The sequence below is a fragment of the Borostomias antarcticus genome (assembly GCF_949987555.1).
Source record: "Borostomias antarcticus genome assembly, chromosome: 22".
NCBI classification, from domain to species: domain Eukaryota; kingdom Metazoa; phylum Chordata; class Actinopteri; order Stomiiformes; family Stomiidae; genus Borostomias; species Borostomias antarcticus.
Window position 1 is genome coordinate 19,673,143 of NC_140255.1, and position 15,000 is coordinate 19,688,142.

The 15,000-nt window shown below is 45.3% G+C and overlaps 1 protein-coding gene across 1 annotated transcript in view; it reads left to right on the forward strand.

Annotated features, from left to right (window-relative positions):
- kcnh4b (potassium voltage-gated channel, subfamily H (eag-related), member 4b) overlaps positions 1-15,000 on the forward strand; it is a gene marked incomplete at both ends in the record, with an annotated part of 46,429 nt that overhangs the window by 7,937 nt on the left and 23,492 nt on the right. The window contains 3 exons of the mRNA XM_084456175.1: positions 4,357-4,590; positions 6,888-7,019; positions 8,506-8,636. Of these exons, the coding sequence (XP_084312301.1) occupies positions 4,357-4,590; positions 6,888-7,019; positions 8,506-8,636 (497 nt within the window). The remainder of the gene's footprint in view (positions 1-4,356; positions 4,591-6,887; positions 7,020-8,505; positions 8,637-15,000) is intronic.

Genomic DNA, 15,000 nt, shown 5'->3' on the forward strand with positions numbered 1-15,000 from the left:
GCTATAATTATTTAGGCTATACATGTACTGTACCAGTGACAGCAGAGGAAGCTTGCTCGCCTGCTCCAGAGTCTAACTGCTGTCATCTGCCACTCTGCCTCAGGCTGCTGATGTATGTCAAGGTTGTAATTAGCGCGTGTGACGATACCTCACTCCCGCGTGGCTTCACATGCACACTGCCTCACTCCCGCGTGGCTTCACATGCACACTGCCTCACTCCCGCGTGGCTTCACATGCACACTGCCTCACTCCCGCGTGGCTTCACATGCACACTGCCTCACTCCCGCGTGGCTTCACATGCACACTGCCTCACTCCCGCGTGGCTTCACATGCACACTGCCTCACTCCCGCGTGGCTTCACATGCACACTGCCTCACTCCCGCGTGGCTTCACATGCACACTGCCTCACTCCCGCGTGGCTTCACATGCACACTGCCTCACTCCCGCGTGACTTCACATGCACACTGCCTCACTCCCGCGTGACTTCACATGCACACTGCCTCACTCCCGCGTGACTTCACATGCACACTGCTTTGCCCCATAGGGGCATCCACCTATAGCCTACTCTACATGTGAGGGAGAATTGCTGGTTGTTTGTTGTTAGCATTAGCATCTAACATCCCAGATTACAGTTCTTCACTTGCTGTATGCTGTACAGATCTGATTATAAAGAAAAGCTAGGCTAGCAGCACAGCCACACGACGCAAGATCTGTAAAGGGATTAGGGACTGACAATTGATTCACACACAAGTGGGCCTACACACACACACACGCACGCACAAACGCACACACACTTTCTGAAGTTCTTCAGTGAGACACATTGTAGGAGGACTTCCACTGACACAATGCTGTTCGGCCATCTTGACTTGAATACATCATCAGAAGTGTCCAGAGACGTCACTGAATGGATATTACCAACGCCTCTCTCTACAGCCTTGCAATGTCGCCAGGAAGTCGGCCTTATGACAGGAGTACAAATGGTACACTTACACTGCAGTGCTGTTAAGTTCTTTATTACATTATTATTAGCCTTTTTTCATGGGGATGCTACTGAGCACACTGATTAATGACCCTCCCGTCCTTCGACCCATATGGGAGACGGATATAGGGATGCTGACTAGCGATTGTGTGTAGGCTATTTATTCTTAGACAAACATTGCGTAAGCTGAATGTTGCCGAGCTATCCTTTCATCTAACACATAAAAGAGCCAACCTCTGTATCCCGTGTGCTGGATTTTTTAAATTAGGTAATAAGAGCCGAATAAATGGCCAATTAATGATGGTAATGACTGCCCACAGAAGCCAGCAGCGCACGGGCACACACACACACACACACACACTATATACAATAAAGGACAGCTAAACAACTCTACAGACGAGTGTGTGTGTGCGTGTGTGTATGTGCGCGCGTCCGTAGAGCCGTTTCACCACTGCGTTTCCAGGAACACGGGCTGACTAAATGGCCAATTAGTGATTCTGTGCTCCGATGCGTATCAGATAGCAGTAAACTTCAGGATATCTCTCTCGTCTGTGATTTGTAAAGAAGGTGAAAAAGAGTAGCCTACACACATTAGGGTACATTACAGCAGTCGGGCTGGGGTGGAATCTTTGCCTCATTGGGATTTTTGGATGGTACATCAATCCTTGACCGATAATTAATGGCATCTTGGAATTGAATATCTCCACAACATGACAACCCTGAAGACATCGGGATTCCCTCAGTAAAGTTTGCAAAGCTAGTTTGCGGAGAGGCTGCTGCATCTGCTTACTGTAGCTCTCTGTCGAACTCCCGCACGCTCCACACTGGCTCCCCCCCTCTGGAGCTCCGGGGGAATCTGAACCAGCCTCATCCGGGGGAATCTGAACCAGCCTCATCCGGGGGGCTGTTTCTGTCTAGTAGGATGTTTAGCTGCAGCCTAATGTGTAACAGTACGTTAAGCCAAGGTGTGACCACTTCCCTCCTCTTGTTTGATGCCAACAACAAATTGAGGCCCTAAAAGAAAAAGGTGGAACTGAGAAGTCTTTGTTTAGATTTTTGGGTGAAATGTAATACTGATTTCAATCCCCATCCTGCTTTTAAGGACATGGCAGATGTCAAACTTAGTAGGTAAAATCAAGTAGGCCTACCACCACTGTGCAGTGTGCAAATCCAAACAAACCAGAACAAAGAGACATATTGCCAGTGGGCATCAGATGGACCACGAGGCCACGCCTACATCAGATGGACCACGAGGCCACGCCTACATCAGATGGACCACGAGGCCACGCCTACATCAGATGGACCACGAGGCCACGCCTATATCAGATGGACCACGAGGCCACGCCTACATCAGATGGACCACGAGGCCATGCCTACATCAGATGGACCACGAGGCCATGCCTACATCAGATGGACCACGAGGCCACGCCTACATCAGATGGACTACGAGGCCATGCCTACCGTTCACTGATGCAATTCCCTGAGCGGGAATACTGCTTAGTCGTCTGTGGTAGTACAAACAAACAACAAACTGTTTTTATTGTCATACAGTGGTTTTTACACAGCAAACGGTGATGAGGCACACACACACACACACACACACACACACACAGAGTGACAGTAGTGTTCACTGATGAAATTTCCCTCTGCTCTGAACCCATCCCGTCGCCCTTCCTCCCAGGGCAGCTGGGAGCAGACAGTAGGCAGCGTGCATGCTGGGACACGCCATGGGCAACCAAGGGCAGGCATAGCCAGATGAATGGAGAGGTGAATCCAGTTGATATATACAGTTGAGTTGATATATACAGTTGAGATTGGAGCAGTGCCACTATTGGAAAGTAGTTGTTCGCTGTCCATGGTACTGAAAACAAACGTGTAAAATACAGGGGAGACTGATGCTGATAGGACAGACGTTCTCTCTCCTCTCTCTCTCTCTCTCTCTCTCCCTCTCCCTCTCTCTCTCCCTCTCCCTCTCCCTCTCCCTCTCCCTCTCCCTCTCCCTCTCCCTCCCTCTCCCTCTCCCTCTCCCTCTCCCTCTCCCTCTCCCTCTCCCTCTCTCTCTCTCTCTCAGTTACAGCCATGCCTAATATTTTACACCCTCCAACAAGCTTGTAAAAGGGGAGATGACCCAGAGATGATCTGGTGATTAGGATCAATTAAACATGATCTTAAAACGAGTAGGCCTATTCCATTTGAGAAGTCATGTTGGGTACTCAGATTGGGTTGATGTTCCATTTAGTCTACACATGTGACCTATGGCCTCTTGAATGATCAATAACATGGCTACATTGAGTATGGGAAAAGCTAGTTCACATAAATGCAGAGGCCGTTTAGGGTTAAGGTTAGGGTTAAGTTTAGGGTTGGGGTTAGGGTTAAGTTTAAGGTTGGGGTTAGGGTTTGACTGGTCTCTGCATGTATGGGAACTAGCCTCTACCCTTTGAGTATGGGGGTTTCAACTGAGGTCTAAACTGAGTTACACCTTCGAAATAAAATGTGGGATAAAAGAAAATCAACACTTTCTCAGACTAGCCCTGGTCCAGGTGGGTATATTATTCAATCAATCAATCAATCAATCAATCAAAGCTTTATTTGTATAGCACATTTCATACCCAGAGGCAACACAATGCGCTTTACAGAGAACAAGGGAGGAGGGCATACGACCCACTCTCTACATATTCCAGAGGGAAGCAAAAAACCAGTAATCACCCGGGGGCCAGATAAGTGAGCTGTAAAAATTCTTCTCTGATTCTTCGCTATACCCCGGTGTCCCACCCTGCCAGAGACCATTCTCTGCGCCATCGACTTTTCTCACTCGGTCTTCATTACCGCATCTACAGTTGTAGCCCCCCACCTTTTATATACAAAGCATTTTTTTGCACTTAAATAGCACATAAATGGCCCACAGATATCCACTACTCTTGCTCCGCGACCTTGATCACGTGATCTCACTCTGAAACAGCACAGGGTCACAAAGCCAGGCTGATGAATACCATAATAGCTGAGTGAATATCAGTGGATATGTTCTTTTTAAGAGCAAAAAGTTGATTTTTATTTTTTATGTAAAAGGTGGGGGGGTATAACTGTAGCCACCTCGGAGAAAAGGCTTTCATGTTTCGAAAAATGTCTTCACTTTAGTGAGTTATGAAATAATATTGTCTGCAGATGCGTTAATGTAGACTGAGGGGAACAAGTAAAAGGCACAGGTATAGCGGGGTTTAGCCCTGAATAGTAAACTGATCCAGACCAGGGCTAGACTCAGACCAGATGTGTGTCCTCTAGTCACTGAGCCACCACATGCACACACTAACCCACAATTCCTTGTTTCCCCCCATCCCTCCCCCCCCCCCCCCCCCCCCCCCACACACACACACAAACAGATAGCAACTTCCTGCTGGGCAACGCGCAGGGCCACCGTGGCTACCCCATCGTCTACTGCTCGGACGGCTTCTGCGAGCTGACCGGCTTCGCGCGCACAGAGGTGATGCAGAAGAACTGCAGCTGCCGCTTCCTGCACGGGGCCGACACCAGCGAACACGTGGCCCTGCAGATGAAGAAGGCCCTGGAGGGCCGCGAGGAGCACCAGACAGAGGTCCGCTTCTACAAGAAGAACGGTAGGTGGAAATATTAACTTACTGTATGGATATTGTACCTAGATAGAGGTCCTCTTACAGTAGCTTAAGGATATCTTCAAGAAGTACTACCAGGATCCTCCATCTTAAGCACCCATTGTATTTATATTTTGCTACTCTTGCACTTTGCCTTTAGTACTAGATTATACTCTTAGTCACCTCCCATAGGGGAGATGCCCTTGTGAGTTCTGGTGAGTAGTAGTATACTGACTACCTACGTTAAATGCAATTATTGTCGCTTTGGATAAAAGTGTCAGCTAGAGTAAATTACTGTAATGTAATGTCTATTTACATTGCTATGCCACAAGAGCAGCTGTTTTTTTTTGGGGGGGGTTAAGGAGTAAGGAATCCAGTTTCAATGTTCGATGTCCAGTCTCTTATATGGAAAAGGCCTAAAAAAAGCATAGAGATATGCTTAGGCCTGCCAAAACACAAGAGAGAGACTATGGGATCTGTTTGCTTTTGCAACTAGTTGGCCACAGTATACAGAAGGAACGCGTGGGTTTCTCCAGGATGTGCACACACACTGCTGTAGCATGCACTGTATATATATATATATATATATATATATATATATATACTAGTTACCAGCAGTAGCTTCAAATGTCTATGCATTTTAAGTAGATTTTAAACCCTACATAAGAAGCGTGTCAGTCATTCCACGGTGCAGTCGAATGCTACGGTATCTGTAAATTCTAGAAAGCATTTTAATTGGCAGCAATGCATTTTTAAATGTATTTTTCTTAACCTTTCTTCTTATCTAAAGCAATACCTAGTTCCATGCAGATCCCCATAAAGAAGTCGGGCGCCGGGGCTTTGAAATGTAAAGCCCCATCTGCCTGGAACAGCCGGCCTGACTCTCCCTTCCATCTCCTCACTGCACACTTTTACAACATCACTATTGGCTCATTCGCAAACAACTTGTTCTTGTTTCTGATTGTGTTTAATTCTTTATAAAAGGTTTGTGGTGTGCTGATGGGTTGGGAGATTGTGTGTGGGTGCTGTGTTTGTATGTGTCTATGATTTTCTTTTGAGTTGTTGTACTGCTGTTGTATTTGTGATTCAAGGACCCCCTTGAAAACGAGATGATTCATCTCAAGGGGTTTATCCTTCAATTAAGTTCAATTTTATATATGAGAGCTTCTATCTCACTCAAACAGGCTTATGTCCCCCATACAGTGACTAAACCTTCAACAGGAAGTAGTGTGAAACACTCTGTTGCTAATTACATTAGCAGAATCACCACAGCTGTGCAGATGGTGATAAGTGCACCCTTTACCCTGAACGCTGAATGTTTCTTGATTACAATGAAGGCCTCCAACACACACTCAGACATCTCTCTCTCTCTCTCTCTCTCTCTCTCTCTCTCTCTCTCTCTCATACACAGACTCTTCTATCGCCCTCTCTCTCTCTCTTCCCATCTCTCTCAACATTTCTCTCTCTCTCTCTCACACACACACACACACACACACACACACACACACACTCACAAACGCACACCAAGGGATATGTGCAACATCTGTTTTGAAGGCAGGGCTCATCTCCTCTCTGGAGTTGCTTATGAGTAGTTTGGTTCAAGTGAGCGCCTGGATATATGCCCCTTTCTTCTCCTGTCAAACTTGTTAACTCTCTCATCTGATGTGAGAACTCGCTCCTCCAAACTCTTTCTGCTCACGTGTTTGGGTACTGGTGACAATCAAATCGAATCAAATCAAACTTTATTTATATAGCACATTTCATACACAGAAGCAACACAATGCGCTTTTCAGAGAGGAAGGAGGAGGGGGAGAATGTACATAGTGATCCTACCCCTAATTTTACAGAGGGAAGCAAAGAATCAGTTCACCCATTTAAGTCAATAAAATGATTGCTGAATTGACCAGCCCTAGATGACTAAAAATGATTCCCTGTTCTCTCTCAACGAGACGATCAAGCAAGCTCCTGGAAAATGTTTTGTTGTATAATCTATAGGATAATCAAACGTCAACAGGTTTTCAACCAGCTAAGCACATTTTAGTGACTTGGCAGTTATAGTGACTGAGTATAATTAAGTCTTAAAAGAGGGTTGCCAGCATTAATCATATTTTATGAGAATTTTAACTTTTATCCAGTGATATTATCAGTTTATATCAGTATCTTTATATATTCATAGAGGACATACATGATATCATTTATATTAATTCGGCTGTGCAAATTTGATCAACAAAGGCCATAACGATCCAGGAATGAGATGTAATTATGTCGTTAAGTAATGACGTCTTCATAAATATTTGTTGCAGGGACGGCGTTCTGGTGCCTGCTGGACATTGTGCCCATCAAGAACGAGAAAGGGGAGATGGTGCTGTTCCTCTTCTCCTTCAAAGACATCACCGACACACATGGAAAAGGTCACCAGAGCAGCAAAAAGGAAGGTAGGCTGTAACTGCAACCTTCAATTGTTTCACAGAAGCCCTTTATACTTTATGACCTGGAAAAGAAAAAAAAACCACTTTCAGCCCCTGGCCTTGGTTTGGACAGTGCTGTCGTTTGTCATTGTCACTCTCTACCACAGGTCGTTGCTAGGCTTGGTGTCCAAACATTACAGAGCGGTGGCTTTCTACTTCACCTCTTTGGAAGTGCATTTGATTCGCACAGCAGTGTTTCCCCACCTGAATGGAAGGAGTTAACGTTGCAAACACAAGAACAAAGATAAAGCGGATTGTCCTTTTCTAAGTGTTAAAGGAACACGCCAACTTTTTGGGAAATTAGCTTACTTAGCTTCTCTCCCTCAACGCGTTGTCTAGACGTCTAGTCAGACAGCAGGTGCGAGACTGCAAGCGCATGCGCCTCTGTCTCTCTCTCTCTCTCTCTCTCTCTGTCTCTCTCTCTCTGTCTCTCTCTCTCTCTCTCTCTCTCTGTCTCTCTCTCTCTCTCTCTCTCTCTCTCTCGTCGTGTCATATCAACAAGCAGACAGAACGTGCACGTATCGTTTGCTCATACAGTATTTGACTGTTCTCCCTCCTCCCAAATATTTTTTACAATATTCGTACGAATTTACTATTCGGGAAAAAGCTACTATTTGTGCTCATCCGAATACCGTATTCGTATTCGGGCACACCCCTAGTGTAGACTGGTTTGACGTGTGCTCTCCTTCTGGTCTTAGTGAGGACACATGCTGCAGCATTTTGTACTACACGTATTTGAAGTTGACTAATAGCTTTCTTTGGTAGACCAGATAGGAGAGTGTTACAGTAATCCAACCTGCTACTGATAACAGCTGCATAAGTCTTTCAGCGTCGGCCTGGGAGAGAAAAGGTTTCACCTTAACAATGTTTCTCAAGTGATAAAAAGATGTCCTTGTCACATTCTTAATACGGGCCTCAAAATTAATATCTGAATCAAACATGACACCTGGGTTTCTGACTTGGCATTTGATGTTCAGTGTCAGTGTTTCTAAGTATTCAGATAGTCTCTCCCTTTCAACTTGTTCCCCAATGATCAGGACATCTGTTTTGTCCTGGTTTAACGGAAGGAAATTCTGTTACATCTATGTATTTATATCAGCAGTGCATTCTACCAAGTGGTCAACTGAGCTGTAGTCATCGGGTGTCACAGATGTATAGAGCTGGGTGTCATCTGCGTAGCTATAGTAGCTAATATTGTGCCCCCTAATGAAGTTGCACAGGGGTAGCATATACAGGCTGAAAAGTAGGGGCCCTAGAATGGATCCTTGTGGGACCCCACATGTCATTAAAGTGTTTTTTTGAGCTGTGATCACCAAGTGTGACAAACTCTCGGACAGTTAGGTACAGTAGAATAGTTTATTCTAAATAGGACAAGCAAAATCACAAGCATGCACCAATTAAAGCGTGTCAAAGATCTTTGTTTGCTGATTGTATGTTTATTTGACAGTTTCAGAGGACAAGAGGAGAAGCAGGAAGGCCAGCAGCTCTCACTTCACCGAGGCCAGGAGGCGAGGGCGGACCATGCTGTACCACCTGACCGGCCAGTTCTCCAGGGGAGGCAAGAGAGAGGTCAACCTGGGAAGTGTGAGTATACTGGTATTACGACTACACCCTTGTGCGCCCTGGTTGGTTAAGTGGTTGATTCTCTGTTTGTGATTGGCCGTGTAGTTGGTTAAGTGGTTGATTCCCTGTTTGTGATTGGCCGTGTAGTTGGTTAAGTGGTTGATTCCCTGTTTGTGATTGGCCGTGTAGTTGGTTAAGTGGTTGATTCCCTGTTTGTGATTGGCCGTGTAGTTGGTTAAGTGGTTGATTCCCTGTTTGTGATTGGCCGTGTAGTTGGTTAAGTGGTTGATTCCCTGTTTGTGATTGGCCGTGTAGTTGGTTAAGTGGTTGATTCCCTGTTTGTGATTGAGTAACTGATAAACACCTCAGCTTTCAGAGAACTGACTGTGTTCAACAGATCAATAAAGTCTCGTTTGAGAACTTCAGACTGCTGTTTCACAACATCATTTGTCCCTAAGTGCACTATGATGTTTTTCACAGTTGGATGTGTAGTACTGTATATGCAAGATTCTTTCTGTCATGTCAGAGACCAGATCCTTGGGAAAGCAGAGTATTTTGGTGTTTTCACTGCACATGCTTCTCACATCTTTTACAGTAAAGTCACCCACAACCAGAGTTTGAGGCCCAGTCGGTAGCTTTCCCTGTAGCCTTTTACTGTCTGATTTACTCTCTCTCATCCTGCTGTGTGAAGATGAGATGTGATCCAGGTCATCAGACGGAGATGCAGGGTCCTGCAGCAGTGGGGCAAATTTGTTCTCCAGTTGTACACTTGGTTGTTGGGGACGTTTGTTGCTGGCGCTCCCTTTTGCAGCTGTCCACGGCTGTGTCCTACCAAGGACAGGGGTTGAAGAGGCACTCTTCCTGGATGATAATACAGCCCAGCCAGTCTCATCATAAATCTGCGGGCGCTGGGCTCTGCCTGTTACGCATCCTCCCATTTCCCTGGGAAGTGATTTACTCTTAGGTTTTGCACCAAGAGAGTTCCAGGGAGGACGACCACTTGTAGATGTATTACCTGGTACACAGCTCTCCTGTTTCTTCGTGGTCTTGTTGGTGCTAATTAGCCGTGTATTAGCATGCTCTTGTCCATTGTTTTGAATCCATGGTAAGGTGGTGTCATTCCCAGTTAGTCCGTTGACTTCCACGCTCACTTCTAAAAGGTTCATTTTGGTTTCCAGCACTAATCTTCTGCAGAGGTTTGTGGAAGTCCTGTGTGGAGAAGGGGGGCATCTTGCTGCCGCGTTCACGTTATCGTGAGGAGGTAATAAAATGTAGAAATATGGCAACAGCCAACTATATCTACAAAACATTACAGTCCCAGTGATTTATACGTATCCAGGAGTCGCTGCTCATAGTTTCTTACAGAAGAAAAGCAAGAATATCAGCAGAAAAATGCAAGCGAAGGCGAGAGCAAGCAGCAAAAGCATCTGCACTGTGCGAAAGCAGGAAGCATATCCTGCTTTAAAGTAACTGAAAAGTAAAATAATTAGTAATCTGATTACTTTTCAGAGAGAAATCAGTAAAATAATCTAATTACAATTTAGAGAAAGTGATCAGTTCCTTTTCTTGATTACTTTTGTTAAATGGCAGTGCTCGTTTTTGACAACCTGGACCTTATTTACAACATATTATAAGAAGTTTGACTCACCGAGATCACTTTGGTGTAGTTCGGAGGCATGTAGAAGAAATTTAAAATCCAGCGCGAGCCAGTATATCCATGTAATGGCGGTGATCGGGGCACCGAGAATGCAGTTTCTCAAAATCTATTTTCGGCCGCTAAACGGTTGTTTTCATCAATCAGATTGGATGAATCGACAGTTGAGATTCCTCAACGTGAGGCATTGTTGTGGTTTTCAAATACGGGGTCTTAAGCCTCTGTAATATGATCTTTACACGCCTTTCCCCACTTGCTCTAGCACGCATGCGCACAGGCCAGCGCGCAGACTGGCTATTCTCCGGCTCACATTCTCTGTGCTACGATCGGATTGTTGCTGACGAATGACGACGACAATATTCTCGTATTTGAAAACCACAACAATGCTTCGCGTTGAGGAATCTCAACTGTCGATTCATCCAATCTGATTGATGAAAACAACCGTTTAGCGGCCGAAAATAGATTTTGAGAAACTGCATTCTCGGTGCCCCGATCACCGTCATTACATGGATATACTGGCTCGCGCTGGATTTTAAATTTCTTCTACATGCCTCCGAACTACACCAAAGTGATCTCGGTGAGTCAAACTTCTTATAATATGTCGTAAATAAGGTCCAGGTTGTCAAAAACGAGCATTGCCCTTTAAGTAACTTGTCCAACGCTGGGACAGTGGGACTGAGGGGACACCCTCCACAGGTGTCATTCAGGGTGTTGTATCAAAACTGGCACCCCCCACGTATGTCGTATCTACACAGGGAGGGAGTTACAGTAGAAGCCATTCAGAAGATTTCCTGTGTAAAGGTATGAAATAAGTCATGATGTAAGTAGGGCTATCATGTTCAACAGAGGACAGTCCAGAGAGACATTAGATTCCCACCTGAGTGATTTGTAAAACTGCTGTCGGAAAATAAGATGAGTCTTATTTTTCCAAAATGCTAAAATTAGCCATTATGAGAGACGTCATGGAGAGAGCCAGCAGGAAGTGGCTCTGAGCCAAGCGTGTCCCTGTATGAGTCACCTGACTGGGGCTGTGTGGCTGACTACCCTCCCACCCCTGAGGGATCCATCATCCTCCACACCTCCAGACTGAGGGGCTGGGAGGTTCAGCCCAGGCCAGCCCACCTGGCCCCTTCCTGGGCACCGGTGTACTGCACATACCCCTCCATCTGCCAACATCCTGGCGCCACGGTTCCGGGCCCACCTACTCGCAGATGGCACTGTTTACAGAAACATACACACACACACACACACACACACACGTCTGCTTTGAAAACACCCACCCACACTCTCAGACACAAACATACTCAGACAGACAACAAACTCAGAAATGCTTTTACACACACACACACACCAAACAAATATTTACTTAAACAAATAACTATTTAGACATTATCAATTGCACATAGCCCCCCCCCACACACACACGTCTTTTCATCTTATTTTGCAGACTGACTGTTTGAAGATTATGACCACGTGAGGAAACAGCAGCTTCAGAAAATGATTCTAATGAATTCACCAGATAATGTTTGTTTCTCCAGGACCTGTCTGTTGACGGCCCTTTCAGCTGTGACTTCGTACTGTATTTCCCTCTAACCATGACTTTATCCACCTCTAACCATGACTTGATCCACCTCTAACCATGACTTTGTAAACCTCTAACCATGACTTTGTAAACCATTGCATACGGACGTCCCCTGGGGCTAAACAAATTAAAAATTAGATGCAAAACACTAATTATACTTGAGATTCCATAGGCTGACAGTGTGTGTGTGTGTACAATACTGTATGCGTGTGCGTGTGTGTGTGTGTGTGTGTGTGTGCTTGTGTGTATGCGCATGTGTGTGCGTGTTCCATTTGTGCACGAGATACTGCAGACTCAGCTTGCTCCTGTTCTACCCATCTGATTGCCGACACCATTTAACAGATTGTATTGGGATTCAGGGCTACAGTAAGACGCACACAACCTTCTCTCTCTCGATCTATATATATATACCTCTCTATATCTCTCTCTCACACATCACACACACACACACACACACACACACACACACACGTTCATAACATCTCTTGGGCACCTGCGATGTCAGATACAGGAACGAGCTCTCAGACAATTTCTCTCCCTCCAATCTCAACCATCACAACGAACCAAAAGGCTGTTTCCCACAAATGTTTCAGAATCATTTTCCACAAGCCAACAGTAACGCTCAAAGCCCTCGCTTTGATGACGAGCTTGTTTCTACAATGTATATCTGTAGATATAGTGTGTATAATATCCATTTCTGTACTGTATTCTCGGAGGTGATGTAGGTTCTGTGCTGGTAGGGGAGAGCCAGAGCCCACGTAGAGATGGACAGGCAACGGATGTTAGGATGACACACATGCGCACACACACACACACACACACACACACAGGCAACCAGATACACACACACACACACACAGGCAACCAGACACGCAGGCATACACACACCCAGGCACACGCACACCAAGGTTATAATAGTTTTGCTTTTTTCATTAGTTTTTATTTTTATATCGTTTTAACTTTTTGTTTTCTTTTTTCATTTGTTTTTATTTTTCTATCGTTTTAACTTTTTGTTTTCAATTTCAGTTTAGTTTTGATTAGTTTTAAAGCAGGTTTGCTAGTTGTTGTTTTTTTTTTTTTTTTAAATGCTTAGTTTTAGTTTAGTTTTTATTAGTTTCAGTATTAGTTTTAGTTTTTTTTTCTTCTGCGCTACCCTCGTGAGACCATCCTGATCTCACAAGCTCATGTTGTTTCACTCCGTGTGAAACAAACCATCTGGCGCACGTCAGGTCACGCTCACAGACACGCACACACACACACACACACACACACGCAGGCACACACACAGACACACACACACGCAGGCACACACACAGACACACACGCAGGCACACACACAGACACACACACACACAGACACGCACACACACACAGACACACACGCAGGCACACACGCAGACAAACACACACACAGACACACACACAGACACCCACACACACAGACACACACACAGACACACACACAGACACGCACACACACACAGACACACACACACACAGACACACACGCAGGCACACACACAGACAAACACACACACAGACACACACACAGACACCCACACACACAGACACACACACAGACACACACACAGACACGCACACACACACAGACACACACACACACAGACACACACGCAGGCACACACACAGACACACACACAGACACACACACGCTACTGTACAGTAGGTCATTTTCAAAGTCAGTATCATCTCTGGTTAATTAGAAGATAAGATGGACGCCCACAATACTGCAATTCAAATCAATAGTTTACATTACAATTATCCTGTTTTACACAGAGTACAGTTTGAGGGCATTCAGTAAATAGATATGGCAACACTATGGGACATACAACAGTGCTACAACCGACTACAAACGTGTTTTAAGTGTTTAAACATTGCATGTCAGTGAGGTGTGTGTATCTGTGTGTGGAGATTAGGAGAACGTCTTCCTCTGGAGGTCTTTAGAAAAGTCATAATTTTAGGACACGCATATGCACGTTGAAAAATGGATTCCTCCCCGTCACGTGAAGAGCTGTCATATTCTAAGCACGTTGGATTTGTGCAATTACTCATGCCTTAGAGTTAGCTGCTAGCTGTATACATTCATGAAACGCTTATTCGTGGAATCACAGAGCATTAGGGTAAGCAAGGAATTCTCTCTCTCTCCCCCTCTCTCTCTCTCTCCCCCCTCTCTCCCTCTATCTCTCTCCCCCTTCTCTTCCCCTCCCTCTCCCCCCTCTCTCCCTCTAACTCTCTTCCCCTCTCCCTTAGGGCTGTAGGATTGTATCGATACAACGATGCATCGCGGTACGTAGTCTCGCGATACTGTATCGATCTTTCAGCCCGGAGTATCGATACAGCCGGGCGCTGTAAAATTTAAAAAATAAAAATATTTTTTTATTTTTTTATTTTTTTTATTTAAATTTTTAAATCCAGTTTAAAAAGCATATTCTACAATATTAAGTTAAAAAAGCATACATATAAATAATTTTGAAAAACCCTAAATACTACAATGTTGACAGTTTAAAAAGCATGGATATCAAATGTTAAATATTTATTAGCTAGCTCTCTGTCCAGTCATTGAGTTTGAGTTATCTATATAGTGCATTTGAGCCATTCAGTTTTCAGTCTTGAACACTTAAAATCTTTCAGTAAATGATGTGTGTATCGCAATACGTATCGTATCGTATCGTATTGTATCGTGACCTCTGTATCGTGATACATATCGAATCGTGACCTGTGTATCGTGATGCGTATCGTATCGCGAAATCCAAGATGATATACAGCCCTACTCTCCCTCTCCCCCCTCTCTCCCTCTATCTCTCTCCCCCTTCCCTCTCCCTCTCCCCCCTCTCTCCCTCTATCTCTCTCCCCCTTCCCTCTCCCTCTCCCCCCTCTCTCCCTCTATCTCTCTCCCCCTCTCCCTCTCCCCCCTCTCTCCCTCTATCTCTCTCCCCCTCTCTCTCTCCCCCCTCTCTCCCTCTATATCTCTCTCCCTATCTCTCCCTCTCCCCCCTCTCTCCCTCTCTCTCTCCCCCCTCTATCTCTCTCCCCCCTCTATCTCTCTCCCTATCTCTCTCCCCCCTCTCTCCCTCTATCTCTCTTCCCCTCTCCCCTCTCTCTCTGTCAGATGTCTCCCTCTTTTTCCT